We start from the raw sequence: 23,522 nt of genomic DNA on the forward strand, positions 1-23,522 counted from the left end.
TTCAGTATTAACTACAGGACTGGAAAATTTAATTCACCAAATACAAAGAGTTGATTCTTTAGAGGAAATTGTTGCCCTCGGCCATTGACACATAAATTTGAAAGCTGAAGTTTGGTTCTTGAGTAAGATAGATTGTCAAAGCAACATTACGATTCTCTTCTGGCACAGTAATGATTCACAGGAGAGTTCATGGTCATCTGTCATTTAGCAAACTGGTTATAAATGTAAAAGAAATGCTTTTGGGGGGTCAGATCTAGCCATTTCTATCTATCCTCATGAGACAAGGGATATACATACAGAGTTTTATGGTGACTAGACTTGTAGATGGTCAACAAGCCAATGTCCCACGGTGTACAGTGTAATCCTTTTAGTTAAAGTATGAATTTTCTCCATTTTTGTAACATTGTGCTTGTGGAGCTCCCTGTGGATGCTCTCTGTGGCCGATGATGTCATGCAAAGGGGTCCAGGGATTACTATTGGTGTTAATAGTGCAGCACAAGGGAGCCGAGAGAGAGATAATCCAACACAACTGTCACGTCATGTAACATCTGACTGTTTTACAGCTTCTAGAACATCTTGGCAGGATGGTGAGGATAGCAAGGTGGGTCTGTGTGTACAGTTTCTGTCTTTATCCGTCTTTCCATATCTGTCTCTCTTCAAGTCATTTTCTTAAACTTTACAAATGTTGTACATCCATTCACTAATTTACTAACTCATACTATGCCATCATCCATCACCTCTTTCCATCTTTCTGTCCTTTTCTCTCTGTCTCTTACTTTCTCCTTGTAGAGGACCAGTTGGATGATTTTGAAGAGTGAGATTGATGGTCAGATCGACATCGACCCCCGCAAATCAACCTGCAGTCTGCCCACTGACACTTCCCAACCTAGTGAGTATCTATTAACAAGCTAGATGCTGAACTAGAGCTGACATAAATGAAAATAATTGTCTTTGCTTTTTTTTTAGATTTCCCTTACAATAAGTCTGCATCTTTACCTGGCTATGGAAGAAACGGCATCTACAAGGTGAGCAGACAGATTCTGATATAGAATGGCCATCAAGATGCACAATCTCAGATCTTTGGTAGATCAGCCAAAGATCTTATTTTAAAAGTGTCTAAGAAAGTCAGGTTTAATTTTTTAACAGGACCTGTGTTACTGAGACTTAGCACTGGAAACTCCGAACACTGAACAGTTAACGGTTGATGCCTAGCACCAAACCAATTCACATTTACAGATGAGATGTCCTCACCATAGTTTGGTGCTTCATTAACGCTACAGTCGCACTAGGGAAAACAGTGATTGGAGACTGGAGCATGACCAGAATTACTGTGGCAATGTGCAATACACTTGCAGTTTTGTTGCCTTTCAAGTGGTTACTTCGAAAATGGAGACCAGGTTTGTGACCACTCGCAGTCATTGCTGTCTTCAAAGCTATTTTTGTGCCTCAACATGGTGACTGGGATAAATCAGCAAAAATCACAAATATTTTACCGTCTGTTGCAAATTTCATGCACACAAATTCACATTAACTACTTACGCTCAGTGATCAGTGAAATTTTCACAGATCTGAAACAGAATTTCCTTCACTAATAATAATAATAATAATAATAATAATAATAATAATGATGATGATGATGATGATGATAATAATAATAATAATAATAATAATAATGATGATGATGATGATGATGATGATAATAATGGATACTTTATTGATCCCCATGGGGAAATTACTTGTTTTTCTCTGCATTTGACCCATTCACTCAGTGAAGCAGTGGGCAGCCCACTAAGCAGGCGCCCGGGGAGCAGTGTGTAGGGACGGTACCTTGCTCAGGGGTACCTCAGGGTAGCCGTTAAGTGGATTCGAACCGCCGACCTTCCGATCATGGGGCGACCACTTTACCTACTGAGCTATCCCTGCCCCATAGTGACAGTAACTGTGAAATGACAGACTTTGCTTGTATGTAGGAATACCAGCTGACTCAAGTCCCCTCTGGCAAAGAGAGGTAAAACAGACAAGCTGCGCTTACTGGCACAGAATGACTCAGATTAACTATAACGTGTTGGAATTCTGTTTGTGTTTTTAAATTAAAGCAGTAATTTTCAAAACCTTGTCAATGGTTCTGATACTGACTGCAGTCGGCTCAAGTCGGAGCATAGTTGTTTAGAGACAACTTGCCTTCTACCAGGCAACCTGGCAAACACTTCACATTGCAGTCACCACAACTACTTGTGATCAGTGACCAGATTTGAAAAAATGCATTCAAATCAGTACCAACAATGGCTCCTACTTGCAATGAAGTTGCCATCCTGTTTCTACTATAGTTTAATTGAGCAAATATAGAACAAATAGATGTCTGGATCTGACAGCTTTTGCCATTTAGACCACTAGCTGGTGCTGTTTCCCATTCAGGGTCTCCATTTCTATGTGATAACACCATGGCTCTATCAAACCAACACTTTCCAGCCTTGTATAGCCTCCCACTCACTACTAATCAACTCAGGAAACCTCAGAGTAGCATATAAACCATTTAAATGTTTTGCTCTACCTTAAAAATCAACCTCCCTTTCCCCACAGCTTTGGTATCAAATTTCACAGGGCCAGTCAGTACCATTCAGTCCACACAGGCAGTGCTCTGGTTTATTTAGGACTTTGGGGGTAGTCTATGAGCCACTGATGCAATATAGCTGCTCTCCCTCGGTGTTTGTTGATGGATAGAGGACAGGCAGACAAAACAGAACAGAAGAGGAAATGAAAGCTCAAGAGCCACAATAGAGTCATGGCAAACTATATTGAACTATTTTTCACATGCTGAAATTATTGTTAACATGGTGGATCTAGTGTGCTACAAGTACAATCAAGTGAATGAGACTTACTATCATCGGCTGATTGGAGAGTTTAGTGGTGCACAGTGAGGCCAGATGTATAAAGAGACTTGGATGAGATGGTACGCTTGACACACTGCCTGCACAGAGTTATAAGAACAGAGAAAAAAATGCATGATGATTGCAGCTGGCAGGGTTAACAACAGTGCAAGTCTGACGAAGTTACCTCTGGTCCGAGCGTGGTGTCTTTAACATGCTGAGTGATGTTGAAGCAGTCTAACAGTAACAAAAATTCTGCAGAAAAGGGGGAGCTGTGAGAGTCAGTATGGACAATCCCCAAGGAGTGTAGAGGGACACAAGGGACAAAGAATCCGATTATTAAGTGATGATGTGACGAATCCTACTTCCGGGTCTAAAGTAGTCTGCGTTTAATATGGCTTTTGTGTTGTTAACATGTTTAATGTTTTGTATTTTCTTCTATTTAATCTCAAAAAGCTCCTAAAAACAGTCAGTGATCACCGTTGACCTCCCTCGGCTTTTATTACCACTAATCATTTATTTAAGCTCAGTTTTTAAAACCTTAGGATGTAACTACAGCCCAGCCCATGCAGCAGTATATGAATGACTAACCTCGTATTGTGGATGGATTATCTCAGTTGTTCTCCTGGCTGAAGTTTGGTCCTTTTACAGCATCCTGCCATGCGATTACATTTGTTCCTGACCACCGAGAACACTCACGTTAACTTTTATCGAGTGGAAAAAAAGTTAGCTTGTTCATATTATGCTAACATAGCTGTGTCGCTAGCGGTCACGTAGCACATCATTATATACCAGCTAGCCCAACTTCAGTAACCCTACAAACGTCACTGCTGTTTAGTTTTCTGTCTTCATTTATGTTGGAAGTGATAAGAAAGCTGTACGTTTTAATTTGTTTCCAAAACCCCGCAGTCAGGACATGCGATATTGTATTTAGATAGAAGCTAGCGAGCTAACTTCCTGCTAACTTCTAACTCCGTTAAATGTCATAAATTCCGTTTTCATGGATGCCTGGATGTTAAACTCAGTTGTTACACCTGGTAGAGCAGAACGCTGATCATTTTATTAAAGATGAAAGACTTTAGACAGTGTTTTAACTCTCAGTAATGCCACAGTGATCATTTGATATATGGACCTGCAGCAGAGTTTAGGCCCAGACACGGCTAGTGACGTCAGACTGAACGATCGGATAGCTCAGAAATAAAGGTAGTTGAGGCTCTTGGGGATGGTAAACCTGAACTACCTGCAGTTGCATAAACAGCCAATCATAGTAATAACACCATTAACACAGACTAGTGACCCCAGGATCACAGAATGGCAATGAAGTTTGTTCTGATGATGATATCGTCTTGTTGGTAGAGAACAGCTGGGATACAATGCTCACTGTACACAAACCTCTCTCGGGAACATAATGCACATAGAAGAGGTGACACATAAGTAGGAAAGATTTCATGATATCAAAGCATTCAGGAGAGAGGATAGGAATTCCAATACTGAATATTTAATAGTTACCTGTCATACTCTAATCATCTTTGACAGACCATAGTAAGCTAAGCATCCAAGGAGTTTCAATATCCTGGCAAGATAGAAGCATCTTGGCATCTGCACGTTGCATTATGGGAATATAGCTTTTATATTCCTCTGTAGAGTTTTTTTATGAGACAAAAGACTGATCTTTAACTAAGCTACATGCCAAATATTATGTGGACACTACTTATGTAGCTAAATAGATCTGACTTGTTGAGGAATGAACTTGAGACCTGGAGAGGTTGACCTTTGATGTCTGGTACCAAGGGAGCTAATAGTGATAGATTAGGCGTCTTACGGCACATCCCAATGAGATCAGGATGGGAACCTTTAGAGGCTGAGTAAATGCTTGGGCTGCTTGTCTCTTTCCTTGGACCATAATTCCTAAATGATAGTTTTAAGACTTTGTGCTTTGGAGCGAGTCTCAATTGGTCATTTTAGGAACTGCCAGATACTTCAAGAAATACTGTCTTGGCTTGATTTCTCAGATGTTTAGGCTGACTCTTGGTTTAGTTACAGACACCAAGAAATTCTCTGTACACTGTATATTAGTTTTCTAGCTACCATACCATATTTTTCCACTTTGCAAGCATGATGGTAGGGCATATATTGCATTTCATGTTGTTGCATGGAGACAAATTTAACATGGAACCATTAGCTTCCTGGCAGGCAAGATAGCTAATTAACTAGTTACTTGTGTCAGATGTTAGATGGTGTGGTCTGCCCTTAGCTTGTGTGTTGCAGGGCTACTACAGTGAGATAGACAACCATTCACACTCACATTTCACACCAGTTACCACTTATGTGTATATCGTATATCAATATCCCTGCCAGTTCAGCTCCATGAATACCGATTTATTTTCAAAAATTATTTTTCTTATTTTAAAGAATAGTATTTGTTTTTCACTAGTTTTAACACTAGAAAATGGATTACTGGACAAACAGCAGAGACTTTACAATATCGGTCCCTCCTTGTCTCATCAGTTGGCTTTCAGTCTCTCTGAGCAATGTAATCCAAACTCCCTATCAGACGTGTCACATCCACTTCCCGTTGCTAACTCTGAAAGAATGTGAGCAAATCAAGGGCAACAGCTTTTACTAAAAGGCTTTCAGATGAACCCTTGCTTTGATAAAGAGCAGCAGTGTTCTTGGCGGAATGACACAGAATATCTGAATTATGGTCTAACTCTGTGTTTGTTTAATGTGTGTGTGCCCGCAGGCTGCTGAGATGATGGAGGATGAAGTGGACCCAGACTCCCAGAGCTGGGGAGGCATGAGAGGTGAGAGCGGACATGTATCTTCAGTTCTCATCAAGTTTTTAAAGGTTTTATCAGCAAAACACTCATATACAGCATAGCACATTACACCCAGTGCAGTCTATAGTGTCTTTTTTAACCATGCACGATCATATACCAACCAAGACTACCATACTGGAAGGGGTTAGTAGTATGACAGTTCTCTCACCTTTCTCACCTTACTCATTCTGACCAGGCTACAGCTCAACATCCTCTTTACAGTCTAGGGCTAGCTTAGCATCAGCATGGAAAATACCAAGGTGTCTCTTGGTCTCTGTTGGTATTCTCAGTCTGTTCATTAACACGTTTAATATGCTTTCTATCCTCTAAGTTTGGGGAACCACATAAATTATCTGAGTTTTGCTTGAGAAAAACAACCAGCGAGTCATCCTGGCAAATTTATGAAAATTTATTTTCCCTGTTTTTGACAGTTAATAACATCTGAGTGAAGCTGAAACTTGCTATTTTAACTTTGAGGACTAATTTAGAAATAAATTCAAAATCTTCTTTCCTGTAAAGAGTGCATTCATTAACTTGTAAATCTGCTTTTGAATACAGCCTGGCTTTGGGAATTTAAAAACTTTTTAAATAAAGGTGTTAAGGAAGTGTCATCTGATTACTAGATGATTCACCTAAAATAGAATTTCGGTATTGTAGTTGTTCTCTTACATGAGAACAGCATGTGGGTGGATACAGTGGACGTGGGGGTTGTTGGGAGCCTATCCCATCCTCCATAGGGCAAGAGGCAGGTCACACCCTGAACAGGGTCTGTTGCAGGGCTAATACAGACAGCCAGACAATCACTATTCACAAGTTAACCAATTAACCTAACCCCACTAAATGTGCGTTATCTGATTGTTTTAAATGCAGTTTTCACGTTGCTAATTCACTGTTGCAAAATCTCACAGGCTCCATCCTCAAAAACTGAATGTTTCCTTCTAAAAAATATTAGCCAAGCTATAAAATGACACTAAATGGACCATATCATCTTTCTATGAGTCAGATCAAGGTTATTTTTACAATGCCCGATAACATTACATATATGTTGCGATCAAGCATGCAGAGCCCTGTTGCTTTGGCTCCAGATCAGTTACAAGAAGTAAGAGCAAGGAAGGATGATGTCATTTTTCCAGCTCGAAAAATTAGCGCTGTGTGTTTACCAGTGCGTGCGTGTACGGTCTTGGCTGTATCTGAGGCAAAGATTGAGTTGAAAGTATTCCAACCTCATAACAGTCTGTGTGTGTGAGCAGAGCGACCATTTCTAATGCTTTTTGACGCCTTTGAAACCCAATATTTTTGAAGAGATTTGGGTTTGCAAGTGTAATTTATTTTTAAGCTCACTTATGCTAGCTTTTATAATAGCTCTGAATTCAAATAAAAGATAACTGTTCCACCAGAGTAATTTCTTCTGTCTCTGTCTTTTCCCTCCTCAGAGTACAAGGTAAGAGTTTGCTCCCACTTTGCAAATATACTTTCATATTCTTGGCAGCACTGTTAGGACATTGGATTATAATTGTATTCCCTAATAAATCTCCCACAATGCTTACTTTGTGTTGCCAGGTCTACCCTTATGAAATGCTGGCAGTGACGCATAGAGTGAAAGTGAAGCTTCCCAGAGATGTAGACCGCACCAGACTGGAGGTGAGCTCTAATCTTACTTTCCCCTCTGTTGTTTCCCTCCTTCTATCCGTAGGTCGTTAACAAACCTGAGAAAATATGAAATTTTGGCTTACAGAATTTTGTCAAGTCAAGAATTTGTGGTTTGGGTAGGAGCTAGGCAGCTCAGCCAATGGGATAAAAGTATCAGCAAAAGCTTATAGAGGTGCCATCTTCAATCACTTAAGTGGTGAATAAACAATAAATAAACTATTTTGGGATTTCTCTTAGTATACACATTGTATGCTAAAATACAAAAGGCGCTTAGAAGTGAAGTGAAGTAAAATGTAACTTACGGTAAATGAAGTGTGTGTATTTGCTATCAGGATACATAATTGTATTTATTTACTTCTTTGGAGTCCGAGTCATGATCAATAATTACCTAAATCCTAGCTTCAAACACTCACACTAACCCTCTTTTAGACAACCAAAAACTACTCTTTTGGAAAAAAAAATATGTGTAGATTTTGATTTGTGTCCATTAGAATGATAGGGATGAAGATTAGAGTCTTTATCAGTGATGATATAGACCTCAGAGAGTAAAACTGTTCTCCAAGACAAAGTAAGTAATCGTTGTAATTGACACAGAAGAAAAACTAGTTATACTTTTTCTAAAATAGTAATTTTTTGCTTTTCTCTAAAACATACGGTTAGGGCTGGGCACATCACCAGCGATGACTTTTAGAAACAGGTTAAGGTCTTGTTTTATATACAGTCTATGTCTGCAGACAGAAATCTGTGAAATAGTGGAATATATGGATATATGCCTCTTTCTTGATTTTTTTTTTTAAACATCAACCTATATTTTTTTTATTTTTGGTAACTAGGAAGCAGAACACTACTACAGAGACACATAAAGACTGATGAATTAAACAAATGAATCTTTGAAACAAACATGCCATGCCTGTCATTAACACTCTGCCAAAGCCAGAGCCAGTATGGCTGAGAAAAAGACGAATGACATGCACAGTCTGACCTTGATTTTGTGGCTGCTGATAGGTTTTAAAATCTGGTGAAAAATCAGAAACCAGAGGAGACAGATCTGCAACATCGCAGTAGTTTAATTTAATTTGGTGCCAGGTCACAGCAAGTTTAACACACATATATGTCCTATAACTATAATAAAGAAATAAAGTGAAATTGGACTTAATGTCCCAGAATAACCAATTTCCTGCTGCTGTTATTATTACACAACCCATTTAAAGATTCAAAACTTTCATTAAGTTTGAGCAGCTGAAAAAAATGAACTGTTTTTGTCTCTAAAATAACCCATTTAAAAAAAATCCAATTGTGGTTTGTGTTGGGGTTCAGAGCTCATGTTTTGCAGTCCTCGGAAGAGAGGTTTTGTCTAAAAAACATCCTCTGAAACATTTCAGTCTTCAGTAACCCCACTATGAGAGTTCACTGTGAGGCTTTCAGTTAACAGAAATATTGTCCCAAGTGGAGTCTGACCATATTGAGGTTACTGAGGATACTCAAGAGATTCCCTCTGTGGTTGGAAATACCAGACTGGAGTCCTATTGTCAAAAGTGTGTGCAGAAGAGAAACTGTTTGACCTGCGTTTTACCCACCACTGATCTTGATCCTTGGCCCCAAACTGTTTTAGGTTTAGCCATACTAATCAGCTGCTAAAAAGTCAATTTTTATATGATGGAAACATATAAAAGTGAAAAGGGAAAAAAAACAAAGAAAACTATTCTTATGCACGTTTAAACCATACACTGCCTGTAAAATGTGTCTTTTCGGCTAGTCTCTCTTGAAGCTTGGGTTGCTATATTAAGTACCTTTTACTATTATTGTAGCCAAATATTTAAAGTATTTTCCATTTATTTATTTCTGAAAATACAGAGAATCATTGTAAAGAATATTAATGTTCTTTCTTTAACCTCCTAAGACCCGAACTCTTCCACGACATGCATTATTAATTTCTCTGTGATATTTGGGCTGATTGGGGCCCGATGAATGTAAAAACAAAGAATTACCAGATTTTTTTTTTTACCTTATTTTTGTTTTTAAGAAAAATAAGAGCCACATATGAGGATATTCATCTAAAATGTTCATTAAACAGTAGCACTACAATGTCCTCGTAAGTAGATATCAGGCCCGTGTAGAGCAAAATTGAGTATTTTAGTCTAAATAACCCAAAATGTGATGTCCACATATGTGGACGCCAGGTCCTAGGAGGTTAAATATATTTAACAAAAATATTGCACATAATTAAAGGCTCAAACTCACCTCAATAAGCCTGTTGTGATTAGGTCAATTAAGCTACCTGACCCATGCAACACCTCAAACTGACAGGTTTTTAATTGCTTTAAATTTATTTTGATTTAATTTAACTTTGCTTGTAGTCTTAATGAAAAGTAAAAGATGTAAGTACACACCGCATGTAGTTCTTGTGCCACGGAAAAATGTAAATTTAGGAGCACAAACTGAAGTCCAGGCTATATAAAAATTATAGAAATGCAAGAAAAAAGAGTTCCAAGTCTTTGAAATAGTAAATAAATGGATAGTAGCACTTTTCCATTTGGGCACTCAAAGCTAATTCACCCACACATTCATGCAAGTAATTTTTTTTTTATGCCTAAGCACTCATAACTGAAGAATGCAGACTGGAGGAGCTGGGGGATCGAGCCACTGACCTTCCAAATAGCAGACGACTCACTTCACCTCCTAAGCCAAAGCCAACCCCAAATAGGCCTCCAGATATATTTGCTCATGTATTATCTGGATAAACACTGATGACTCTGTTATTTAGCTAGTGTGTGACCCTCTGTAAGGATTCCCGTTAAAGTGTAAACCCGCACAGTTAGGTCCATGTTGGAGTGGCTATAGCCCAGGAGGTAGGTCAGCCAGTAATTGGAAGGTGTCTGGTTTGATCTCATGCTGCTCCAGTATAAATGCCAGAGTATCCTTGGGCAGAGAGTGTAGTCCTATACACCTCAGAATAATCTGGCTACTTCTATCAGCAGTCATGTCATCAATACATACTATTTCCTGGTTCCATTGGCAGCTATACATGGCTATGCCATAACCTCCACTGTGTTTGACAGATCACGTGGTATGTTTCAGATCATGAGCTGTTTCTCTCTTTTCTTCATGTTTTCTAAAAACCAAAGTTTTTGCAGCCTCTCTGAGAGGTGGAATTTGGTTTTTTCACCAAAAGATAACTTCCATCTCTTTCATCATAATCATTTCTTTGGACCTCATACTGACATTTCAGCAAAAAGCTACAAAATACAATTCTCATCATAATCTCCAGATTATACGATCTTGTTATACAATTACAAGGAAATAGGCCTCACTTGGCCATTAAACTACTTGCAGTTGTCCAGCTACTCTTGAGCCTCTGGAAATGGGGGAATGTGTATAAAATGGCTGTAATTTTGAAACAGTTGAAGAAAAACTTGTGTTAAAGTTGTTGAATTAAAGCTGAAAGTCTTTGGATTCAACCTCTTTAGCAGAATACCATTCAGTGATGTCACACCAGGTGTTTTGCTACTGACAGCTAACAGAAAACATGTTGTGTAACATACTGAATGGCATGAGTCATTGGTTTTACAGTTACACACTGTGATATGAAATGGGGAAGAGTATCCTCCTTTTTCATACCACCAGTGTCATTATCCTGTCAATTTGGCAGGTGAAAAATTTAAGGCACCTGAACATTTTTACCTCGGGGTGAAAACCAAACCTTCTGTTTGCTGATATAAACCAGGGGATTGGCTGTTTCACAGAAATAGCTTTACCTAGCTCTTGATAGTTGGCGATCGTGGTTCAAGAGTTGGGAGTTCGCCTTGTAATCGGAAGATTGCCGGTTCGAGCTCAGCTAGGACAGTCTCGGTCATTGTGTCCTTGGGCAAGACACTTGGCGCCAGTGTCCGGCAGCCTCGCCTCTGTCAGTGCGCCCCAGGGTGGCTGTGGCTACAATGTAGCTTGCCAGTGGGTGGATGACTGGTTGTGTAAAGCGTTTTGGGGTCCTTAGGGACTAGAAAAGCGCTATACAAATACAGGCCATTTACCGTTTGATCACAAAAAACACACACCTGCAGTGCACAGTGCAGGAAACATTTTATATTAAAGCTACCTACGCTCTGTTTCTGGGTTTAAATCAATGCCATGCAAGTTTTTGTTACGCTTTTTTTGTGTCTGTTTTTTAGAGAGAACTTAGTGAGTGTTGGCAACATGAGGTTTTAGGATAGGAGTTTTGGTTGGAAGAACTTATAAGGGATAAAATTCAAAATACTGTATTAAACATCAAGACAGAAGGCAATATTATGCCTGTTTACTGTGTGTGCACAACACAGACATGTCAGGATGTCCATCTAATATATGCGTCCAGGCTTAGACATGAAGCTGATACAGATTAATAAAAATTATGCTGGCCAAGATCCACAGATAGTACTGCTTCAGTTAGAAATTAATTTATTGTTCTATTGATTAATCAGTTTGAGCAGCTCAATGGCAGCACATTGCATAGCTTGCACTGCTGTGAAGGCACCCTTAATTCTGAATGATACATGTGTTCAAGCAACACAGGTTACTCTATTTTTTGCAGGAAGTGAAAAAAGGTCATCATGGGAGTCACCCAACAGCCTACACCTATTACAGCATAACTAAGGAAGGATTCAGGGTCACCTGATCCAGCCCTAACTATATGCTTTAGCAAAAAGGAAAGTTTGAAGCCTAATTTTAAAAGTAGAGAGGGTGTCTGTTTACTGGATCCCAACTGGAAGCTAGTTTCACTGAAGAGAGACCTGAAAGCAGAAGACTCTGCGTCCCATTCTACTTTTAGATATCCTTTGAACCACAATTCTGCAGTCTGAGAATGAATGATTGATACTATAAGGTCTTTAAGATAAGATGATTATTCTCATTATTCAAGACTTTTTATGTGATTTTAACCTTCTAAGACCCGAACTCTTCCATGGCATGCATTATTAATTTCTCTTTGATATTTGGGCTGATTGGGACCTGTTGAATGTAAAAACAACGAATTACCAGATTTTTTTTTTTTTACCTAAATTTTGTTTCTACGAAAAATCAGAGCCACATATGAGGATATTCATTCAAAATTTCAATAGAACAGTAGCAGTATAGTGTCCGCATAAGTGGATATTAGGCCCCTGTAGAGAAAGGTTAAGTATTTTGGTCTAAATAACCCAAAATGTGATGTCCACACAGCCTAGAATACACTAGGCTAGAAGTAATATATGCATGAACTAGTTTTTCAGTATCGTTCTGAAAGAAAAAGTTTATAATTTTAGAGAAAGTGTGCAAATGGAAGAAAACTGTTGATGAAAAACAAATATATGACAACTATTTTGCTGAGTTTAAAGATCTTTATGGTACAAAATAAATAAAAGTACAGTTGTGGTCAATATGTCTGAACATCTTGTCACCCACTTTGCTTCTTTATCATTAAAACGCCAACCACCACCAGTGTTTCCTTTGGTTATAAGGTTCACAAGAAGCTGCTGGTATTACTGTTGTCCACTTAAATAACAATGTTTTTTCTGCCACAATTTCCTAATCCAGAGACATCTATCTCCAGAGGACTTTCACCAAGTGTTCGGCATGACCCTGGAGCAGTTTGACCGCCTGGCTCTCTGGAAGAAGAATGACATGAAGAAGAAGGCACGCCTTTTTTAGACAGAAAAACAATGCTAAACAAAATCTCAAAAAGTATCGGGAAGAAAACAAAATACAAAAAAAAGCCCCATCGGAAATATCTATATATGCACCACCGTGATACTCCTTCTTCCTACTCTCCACCTCTAAAACGCCATGCCTGTGAAGCCACAGAGGAACCCTGCGAGGGCACAGTTTCACAAAGCTGCGGCGGGCATCTATAGCTTTTTGTATGCAGTGTGGTCCAAATGTTTGACTGACAACCTTATGGAGATTGAGGAGCTGTGTTTGCATGGCCTGTGCTGATGCTCCTTGCCTCCTATGTGGTTTTTGCATCGACCCCTGACCCTCCCATATGCCAGTGCTTTCATACTCCATAAAAAAACAACAGCTTTTTCCAATTCTCATGCAGGCCTTCCTCCAGGTTTCTGTGGTTTGGAATGTTTTATGTGCACCTTCTTTTAATCTCAGTATTGACTTGTTTCTGTTTCTGTACAGAGTTTGTTTTCTCTTTGTGAGGTTTTGCCATCTTGTCTCTTTCTACATATCACCTGTTTGCTGCGCTGCCTTTTCTCTCTTGCTGTGTCTGCTCCTTGCAATAGGTTACTGTTACATATTCAAGACAGTTCATTTTTACACCCTTGCCATTACATTAGGACAGTGAAGAGACTGTAGACATTCACTGTTCAAGCATGTCAAGGTCAAAGACAGGGATAAAAAAAAACAAAAAATATGTGATGTTTTACTTCAAAACTGTCAAAAACCACCTCATCATCTTTTGCTTTTGGTTTTCCTTCTTGTTCTATTCAATCAGAGAAGTTGGCTACATAGTTTTGATATGCGTGCTCTGGTACATTTGAATGTGGCTCCATATCTCACGCAAGCCTCTCATAAATCAGCCCAGATAGAGTAGCCAGGGGCTGGATAGCAGCCACAACTCTGAATCACAGTCAGCGAGAGGAAGAAAAGGAGGGGTAGAATACAGAAGGTTTCAGGGTGTACAAACATGTCAAACATGCTGCATTGCTAGGGTGACGTGCACTCACATGAAAAAAACAAAATAAATACAATTATTTTTATAAGCTATTTTTGACTTCTGAAAAGGATCATTAAACCAGTCAGGAGGATGCAGCTGAGAGAATCATCTTTTTTCTTCTTTTTTTTTTTTTGAACAAAATAAATCCTTGCAGACTAAGCTTCACATAACTGCAGCAGACGTAAGCTGAACAAGAGAGGTTTTGTTTGATTTTAAAGTCAATACTCTAACTGTATTATATATTCTCAGCTAGAGAGTTAACTCTTTGTATGTTTGTTGTTTGAAAGTATTGTTGCGTACAGTAATAAAGCTATACATTCAAGCTTTGCTCGACTTTCTGGACCGTAAATCGATCAACTTGCCAACTAACATACTGTAACATGTATGTAAACATATACTGGATATATATCAGATTTATCTGTCTGCCATGGTGTATAACTCTTAAGGCATGCATGAGGATGGGAAATGGGGTTTGTCAACTGACCTGATATAAGAAATGAATGACAACATTATCATAAATGTGTTTTGAGTGATTGATTCTTTTCTGGTCAAATGAAGTGCCCAGCTCAGCTCCTTACATTAGCTTGTGTTAGGTATTTATTTAATTGCAATACCGGGGAAGGGATTTTATTTTTGAAATCTTGAGTGTTGTGTCAGGGAAGAGTGCTTTTGAAGAGAAACATATCAAATTTTGAGTTTAATCTGAGTGTCAAATGTTGCTCATGTAAGTAACACACTAACTGTTGTCATGCATTGCCATGTCTTCTTTCTAATATTCATCTGCTATTAAAGTGCTTTATCCAAACTACAGAGTCACTATGGTTTTAAGTGCTTACGACTGTGAGATTTTAAAAGCCCTTTTCTAATGGATACCTTCAAGTAAGCGGTACGTGTGTGTGTGTGTGTGTGTGTGTGTGTGTGTGTGTGTGTGTGTGTGTGTGTGTGTGTGTGTGTGTGTGTGTGTGTGTGTGTGTGTGTGTGTGTGTGTGTGTGTGCGTGCGTGCGTGCGTGCGTGCGTGCGTGCGTGCGTGTGGGACCATTGGTAAACCTGCTAGTGCTTAGTATATCAGTCATAATCATTTTTAACAGCAAATATGTTTTAATGTAAAGAAAACTCACTAGTTTTTCACAAAATAGGTTTCTTTTATGTCACAAATGCAAGTGGTTAACATGAAAATATTTGCAAAATCTTGAAATGTCTGTCTCGTATCTTTCTCGCCCACTGCAACTAATGGTGGAAGATTATTTGGATTATTTCAATCCATTCTAAAATACTCCTTTACAAATACAAGTCTTCATTACTAAAAGTTTTAGTCATCATTTTTAGACACTAATCAACCGTCTTAATGTTGCTGCTCATGCTGGATCTACTCACGGAATAATACGTCTGCAGTAAATCATTAGTCTATACTGAACCAATGTGTCACATTTACCACAAACAGTGTCCCTGTGGGGCTGTTTCAAGGCCTTTTTTTGAGTGTCTATTCTTTGTTCAATGTGTACTCTCTGGTGTGCGTAACAGAAGCAAGACAAGGAACAGCTGACTGCTGTAAAATAAATAAATATAATAATAACAGTCCTCGCTGTCTTTGTCGTAGGTGAAAACTTTAACATACATATTCTGATAGACTTATGTTTATTATTGGGCTCATCACTGACTTGGACATTAGAGAATTAAGGATAACAAGCGAATTAGTAATTTAACGACTGGTAAATGTCATCTATACAAACATTTTCTCTTTTTAATAATTAATAAAAGTAATGTAAAGTTATTTCCAAGATTAAATCAGACTGTTTGTTAAAATGTTCCCTATTCATATGCTAAAGTCACAGAATAGTGACTGGAGAGTCTGCACTGTGAACTTGCAAGGTTGACAGCAACCTCGCCTAAAACATGTAAAGCATTTCCTGTAACGAAAGAAAAACTCCCTGATAAGAGAGCAACAGTAGTTCTTTATCATTTTGAGCCTATCTCTCTACTCTGTTACATATTGCACATGTACCTACGTGTGGTACTGTGTGAGAGTGTGTGTGTGGCAATTGTGATCGCATGTGGGAGCCTGTCTTGGCAGCCTCCCTAGATGCTGCCTAGCCCCTAACTACAAAAAAAAGAAAAAAAGAAAATCTCAGCTGCTGTGGCTCTAGCTGCTGGCGCTGCACACCCAGAGCTCGGCCAGGGGGCCCTCGCTGCAGCACTCCACCAGGCGAGTGAGTTCCTCCGGACATCGTGGGCCTCTGGCTGTTCCCGCTAACGCCAACCGTTGTCTGGCAGAGGGTCGTCTGTGTCATGTATGTCTATGTGTCAGGTCAAGTCTTAGACTCCCCTTAGAACATTTCAGGATCCTCCAGGTGTTGGGCCGCACTCCCTGCCAGTGCCTCAAGCCCCCACCCACTGGTGCATTGGTGGTTCCCCAGTGTCCTGTGCTGGATGCTCAGGTGTGTTTGGTATGGATACCAAAATTTGTAGTATCGCACAGCACTACATCAACACTCAGTAACTCTGTAAGTCTACATGGCCTCCCATTCATAGTTGCTTCCACTTTGCAATAATACCACTTTTTGTTGGAATTTTCGTAGAACATCAAGGAGGAAAGAAAGAAATTCCCAAACTGTTACAATACCATGGTCAAATTCAACAAGCTCTTTCTAAACTTCTTAGGGTTCATGAATTTATTGTCAAAGAATTGTGGTTTCATTAATATTTAATATCCCTTCTAGTTAAATCCAAACTGGATGTGCAGTGCCTTTAGGGGAGATCCAGAGATCTGTTGCATCAATAAATAATTTCCTTAGAGACTTAATTAGAAAATGAGCTTGTTCTATTTAACATAAACTATCCAGCCAATCACTACAAGTCGTTTTCTCCGTCCTTAGTGTTCAGCCTCACATTCAACTCACTATATGCTCTTTCTTTTGTCTTTGCCACTTCTCTCTTTGCTGTATGACTTGCCTTCGAGTACTCCTGTCTACTTTCTCGGACAATCCTACTTTTGCTTTGCTAAGATATTACTTTGAATGCCTGCATTTCTTCATTCCACCATCAAATTTTCTTGTCTTCTTTTTTCTGTTCAGAGGATTTTCTTTCTTGACAGTTTCCCCCACCATTTCTGCTGTACTTTCCCAGTCATTTGGCAATTCTTCACTTTTTACTCAGCTCCTCCCTGAACTCTGTGCAACATCTTTCCTTCAACTTCAACCATTTAATCGCTGCCTTCACTCTCCTCCTCTTCTTGACTTTGAAAGTCATGCTACAGATTAACTTCCAGTGCGCTCTAGCTACATTCTCCCCTTTGATTTCCAACTATAAACTCACAATTCCATCTGACGCTCTCTTCGACTCCACAAACCTATTCACATGTTCTTCTTTCAAGATGACTCCTACTCTATTTCTCTTCCTATCTACACCATGACGTAAGGCAAAGGAACGTAGTTAAAGCTATGACTGTAAAAAAAAAAGACTATAAATGGCAAATAACTATAAATATTGTCTCTTTTTCTTACGTTTAAAAAAATAATATTATAGAATTATTTTCCCCTTTAAAAATTGTCTCATTTCCAGACATGGACCTGAGAGGTGATGATGAATAAAAAAAACTGTCAGAAACACAAGCTTTATAAAATACATGGTATTGTCTTGCTAAAGGTTGAATAATTTTCCTAAACCTATTTTTTGTTTTTGAGATGAAGCCTCACAGAGTTAAATACTTTCTAGTTATTTATCTATGTGTTAAGATTAAACATTAACTGAGCATTTTTTTTATTATTTTTTTACTATTTAATTTGTAAAAATGTGTACACACACACACACACACACACACACACACACGTAGGAAAATATTTAGTATACACATCCAGAAATGCATACACTATTATATATTGTACATATATTTATTAGTTTCAGGTTGGCCATTCTTGTATTTTGCTCGTTTGTGTTGTTGTGTTTGCACATCTCTGTTGCTTGTGGGGCTCGCACACAAGAATTTCACTCGCATGTGCTGTGCCAGTGTGCCTGCACATGTGATGTGACAATAAAAGTGATTTGATTGATTTATGAGCTCTATAGCTTCATAGTTTGTGTGGGCAAAGAGCAGCAGATTTTTTTTAGGTTTTTTTTTTTTTAGGTGTGCTTTGGTGCTCCAGTGTGCTGCGACTGTATATGCCAAACAGCTTTCACTTGCTTTCACACACTGGCTACACAACACGTTCTACAGGCCCACGTGGCCACGAGACCCGCCTCCCGCGATACAGCCTGCGATTGGACGGCGCTCCTATCACTCACTTCCTGTCAGAACAGGGTGGAGGAGACGGAGAGGGGGTGCTTGACGGATGCACCCGCCCTTCCTTTATTGTGACCGGCTGGAGAGGAGTTATCAGTTATCCATGTTGTCCGTTGTAACATGGATAAGGAGAAAAACGACAAAGGTAAGCTGCTGGATTCAAACGACCTCTGGTCGTAGACTTTATTTAACGAGTTGCTCCCAGTTCGTCTGGGTGTGTTGCTGAATTCATTCAAACAATTGATGGAAGCTGTGTGCTGGGCTTTATTTACTGCCTACATTTTTAAATAACGCTTTAATGACACTAAATTGGTTCGTTTGTGATATTTACTGTCCCCAACTCTCTGCAGTTGTACCTTTTAGTAGTCTTTTGGTGCGTGCGTGCGTGTGTGCGTGTGTGTGTGATACTGTGTAGTGACTACGCTGTCTTCAGTTGCATCTACTCTGATATTTTCATTTCATTTTCCTATTTAGACATTTTAGTGTATTTTCTTTAAAGTATTTTTTACGTGTTTTGTGTTATTGGTAAATATTAGAGGACATTAGAATAAAGCTACAAAGGGCCATGTGGTAACACAGACGAAGGCAGGAAAAGGAGGAGGCAGGGAGAAAGAGGTGTGATTAATTGGTAGACCTTGGGTGTGTGATGCCTGTGTTTGGATACTGCAGGCTGCTCTCAGCATCAGCAGCCCTGCAGGAGGAGGAGGAGGAGGAAGGAGGGGGTGAAGAGGGGACCAGCTGGGAGCATGGATCTCTGTCAGCTTTCCCAGCTGTGACTTCCAGACAAGTGGTCGTCATTGAAATGAAAAGAGCAAAGAGAGGCCAGTTAACAGACTGATTCATTAAATTAAGATTTCTCAACATGAAAAAAACGCTCGGGAGAAAGTCGTTTAAGGCAACGTTACTGTTTTTTAATCCACTTTTGATCGATTAGAATGATATATCCAAAGAAAAACAAGTTCATGTTTATCAATGTATTTATGGTTATATGCCATCTAGAATCCAAACATATCAGAGGTGATTTCCATATTCGTTTTAAATTTTGAACACATTTGTTTCAAGAGGGTTAAGACATTTTGCTAGTGTTGCCTCGTGTCTTAAAGAGAGGCACAGGCATCAGCTGATCTGGCAACCCCCACCCGGATGCAGTTATTCAAATACAACAGAGCAATTAGACAGACGAAACATGAGATGAAGAATAATTAGGATGGAACAATTAATAGGATTAAAAAAGTCAGCTTGCACCGGAGATGACTTCTAATAAAAATGATCCCTTTAGTCACCTTTGAAAATGTTGAAATTGTAGTGATCAGTTACTCAGCCAGTTTGAAGAAACCCCAAATCAGCTGTTTTGTATATTAATGTTCATTTAATGAAGTCCTCTAAAATTTTTACTTTTTTACAATTTTTTACTTTGTTCCTCAACAAACAAATCTTTATGATGACCGATTCAAAGATATACTTCAAATGAGAAGCACTGATTCTTTGTCTTTGTGTATGAAAAGTTGTAACCATTTTACACACGTTCATGTTCACATTACATTACATTTGAACAGTCACCACATGGTTTAAGTTTTAAGAATTTCACAATTTTTAACTTATTTCTTTACTTCTAATCTGGCGTGTCTTTATCATTCTGTGACATTAACCGAGGGAGAAAGAACGTCAGAACAAATGACAGAGAGAGGAGAATATTTCCAGATATTATTACATCCAAAGAACCATGATAGACATAAAAGGCCCCGAGTAGTTGCTGTGAACAGGGGTTGTGGCCAGTAATTCCTTGCCTATTCTGTCATTTCCATGTTAATTTCTATGTTTACCATTAAAAGCCCCCCTATTATTTATAATACTATTAATTCCACAGCTCAAAATCCTATTTAGTAGTAATTTGTTAGTAATTGAGTTATTTAGGTTTGTGAGTTATAAGTAGATCAGTGTTTACAAATAACAGAAATCATATTAAATAACAACCAGTATAAATAGCTGATGATTATATGAGCAGCACCATATACAGGATGGGGCCATTGCCATCTACAAGCTGTGTACTTTAGACTGCTTTTCCAGTCTGTGTATAACTGACAGTTTGGTACCCATTTGATATTCAAATAGACACATATGCTGTGGTACCTAAAATATCAGTAACCCAGTAACCTTTCAGATAGCAGGCATCATGCTGGCCTACACAGACATTTCTGACTTCTGTTTTGTTTGTGGGTTAATCATGTACAGTTATTCCCAGACTCCTTCTTGCTTTTTTTAAACCCCTGTTTGTATCTCTATCTGTCTGATTTTTGTTATGTCCTGGATTAGTTCAAAGGACAGACCAGCTTCCCCACAGCCAGTTACTGTGTGACAACAGACAAAGGCAGGCAAACAATCTGTAAACATCCTGTAGACTGAATGGAGCTTTGAGCCAACAATGTAACCTGCACATGCGGAGGAAAGGTGAGAGGTGAGATTTGTAGCACACACTTTGTAGTTTCACTGGAGAGTTTTAGAATTCCTACAACAAATGTTACTAATAACTGGAAAAAGCTATTGTATAATGGCAGAAAGAACCTTAGTGAACTGGTATACCAGTTCTCACCACTTGTTATGACTAAAACAAAGCAGCGTCTGAGAAACTTGTCAAAGTTTGCCTTAAGTCAGTGAGGTGTTTACAGTTAATGATTTAAATTTGTTTTGTTGCTTCAGTTGAACATGTTCTAGGGCTTAAAATTTAGTCATTAAAGAATAGGAGTAAGGCTTCAGTCTTAGAAACCAGTCAGCAACTACCAGTCGCTAGGAAAAAAATGTCTTCTCTGTTGTTGGTAGTCGCTAAGTGAAACTAGTCACAACCCTTACTCACGCAAGTTGTGAGTGAGGGTTGAGGCAACTGAGAAGGAATCTGTAATTGCTCACCTTTATGTGAGCAATTTCACATTGCAACTGTCAGCAGTCACTCACCAAACAGCTGGGGGCAGCAGCTGGTCTCCAAGCCTGTGAATGAATCTTCACCCAGTTTGGTTCAGGCATAAGGTCACGATTTACTTACTGGTTGGGTTAGGCATTAAACCCTACATCGTTAGAGTTTAAAGACCAAATCATTCTTCATTTACTTACATAGTTATAAATGCAGCTGCCTGTAAGCTGCAAGGATTGATAAACATTGTTCAGCTTTCCTCTTTTGTCCATTGTCCAGACTGCTGAGGCTATAGCTTAACAGAAACCTGACTCTGGCATGAAAGGCATGACGACAACAACAGAAAACAAATGAAAGAAATAGTAGTCACCAGTATTGACGGTGTATGTGTGAACGAGTGAACAGTATTCTGCCAGACTGGTGAAAAAAAATAAGTTCCAGTGGGACAGAGGAAGAGCAAATATTGATCATTCAGAAACACAGGGCCCAGGTGTCTCCATTTACCCTGATGCTATGTTCCCCCAACTACTGGAACAGCCTGAAGAAACACACATAAACAGGACAGAGCAAGAGGGAGTAGTGTAAGGACTCTTGACTGATGACTAATTAAGTATTACCTTAATCCAACGTAGTGTTTTTGTTGGTTTTTAAAATTCCTTTACATGCAAGTTCAAAGAACCCATTAGTCCTTCGCTGGATGAGGTACAAATACTGCCACGTCTTCAACGTCCTAATGCAGATTTTGTCATTCTGCTGTTATCTCTCAGCAGCCCCTATCTGAATCATTCAGAGGCTTAATTATAGCTTGAACTATTCCTTTGCTCACTTCTAAGAATGCAAACTTAAAAAGTCGAGTATAGCAAAATTCCAACGAGGAAAAGTTCAATGTAATATACATCATCTTTGGCATATCTTTTCAAACACTGTGGTTCATATATTTATTCCTATTTACACTCACTGGTTTTGAGTCTTAATTACCTCAGCTCTGTTAATGCTGTTGGTTCTGCTAGTGACATCATCACTATTGGACATCTGGGTCTGTTTGGGTTTGTGTGTTGAGGTGTAACAATGCAAGATATAATTCAAGCATGCACGATACATATTTATCTTGTTACAGGACTCAAACCACTGCTTTATTTATTTATTTTGGGTTTCCTTGATCAGGTAAAAGTCATTTTCTAACTAATCGGTGTGCCCTCCTTGTTTAACTTTGAACAGCTGTGTTTCTTTTGACCTCTCTTCTTCTTCTTCTTCTTCATCCTCAGCACAATTTCCTTTGTCCTCTCTTTTGTCCATTTCCTCCTTTTGTTGGTTCTCTCTCTCTTAAACCCCCCAACCCCCACCTTTGGTATGTGTACCGTACTGTGCTTAGCTTTAGGCCAACATTTCCAGTCTGCTCCCTATCCTCCAGTGTCTCTCTCAGTTTGTATAAATCTCTGTCTTCAATCCTGCCTGCAGGTGGGGACTCTACACTCATAGTTAAAAGTCAGGAGGAAAAAAAGAAAAGATGAAATATTTGCTCTGCAGTGTGTGTCTGTGTGTAGTGAATTACAACCTGCTAATGGCCTCAACAAACAAAGAGTCAATTATAGTCAATGACTGGATCTTGAATCTGAATCTGAAAAAGTTGCTAACAAGCTCTTAGAGCAGAACAATACGTCTAAATAATTGTTTCCAACACGAGGAGGCATCCACAGAGCACAGCTGCCTTCCTGCCTCACTCTCTCCTGATGTCTGCTTCTTCTGGCCTGTCAGTGCTTGTGAGAAGACTGAAAAGAAATGAAAGAAATGCATGATTGTAATGCCTGTGCTGCGCAGATAGACTGCCTAATTTCAAGTCGGGACACGGCCGGGATCTGCAGCTCACAAGTAATGTGTTTGGATAATTCAGTGTCTGTCAGTATGAGCCCAGAAAGCCATCATTCCTTTTCATTGCTTAGGTGGTGGTTGCTGGTGGAGGTTTGTAGCAAAACTGAAACATCTATTTATTTGACAACCAGATGTTTTCCAGATATTCAATTTCAATTCTATTTGTGGAGGAAGAGTGGTGTATGTTCACAGCGTTGTACAGCGCCATGAAAAAGTATTTGTTCCTTCCTGAGAGCCATAGTTGCCTATATTCTTCACCTTATCCCTGCATGAATGATTCAAGCAACCCATCTGCAATCACACTTAAACAGGCACATACACAAATGCTTACATCAACATTTGTTCCAAATGCACTAATTTATGTGACCACGCACATAAACTGAAATCCTATATTTTCCAACAACTCTTTAAGTAGCGATAAAGAAATATAGAAAATAAAAATGACATTGGTGAAATAGCAGC

At 39.1% G+C, this 23,522-nt stretch overlaps 2 protein-coding genes across 15 annotated transcripts in view; both read left to right on the forward strand.

Moving 5' to 3' along the window:
• Window positions 1-14,336, forward strand: part of ablim2 (actin binding LIM protein family, member 2) — a 98,143-nt gene extending 83,807 nt beyond the window's left edge. For 13 of the 14 annotated variants that reach the window (XR_013973313.1, XR_013973314.1, XR_013973315.1 and 10 more), the window contains 6 exons: window positions 564-601; window positions 790-889; window positions 967-1,025; window positions 5,611-5,671; window positions 7,247-7,327; window positions 12,881-13,018. Coding sequence is in view for 1 of the 14 variants with exons in the window: in XM_080895989.1 (XP_080752115.1) it covers window positions 564-601; window positions 790-889; window positions 967-1,025; window positions 5,611-5,671; window positions 7,120-7,127; window positions 7,247-7,327; window positions 12,881-12,994 (461 nt within the window). In the remaining 13 variants the exon portion in view is untranslated. Of the gene's footprint in view, window positions 1-563; window positions 602-789; window positions 890-966; window positions 1,026-5,610; window positions 5,672-7,119; window positions 7,128-7,246; window positions 7,328-12,880 lie in introns of all 14 variants that reach the window. The other variant, XM_080895989.1, reaches the window with a different exon arrangement.
• A 3,974-nt stretch (window positions 14,337-18,310) lies between these two features.
• Window positions 18,311-23,522, forward strand: part of afap1 (actin filament associated protein 1) — a 91,839-nt gene continuing 86,627 nt past the window's right edge. Inside the window, exon 1 of the mRNA XM_080882028.1 lies at window positions 18,311-18,431. Within this exon, the coding sequence (XP_080738154.1) occupies window positions 18,407-18,431 (25 nt within the window). The 5' untranslated portion in view covers window positions 18,311-18,406. The remainder of the gene's footprint in view (window positions 18,432-23,522) is intronic.

This window comes from Rhamphochromis sp. 'chilingali', assembly GCF_963969265.1.
Source record: "Rhamphochromis sp. 'chilingali' genome assembly, chromosome: 1".
NCBI lineage: Eukaryota > Metazoa > Chordata > Actinopteri > Cichliformes > Cichlidae > Rhamphochromis > Rhamphochromis sp. 'chilingali'.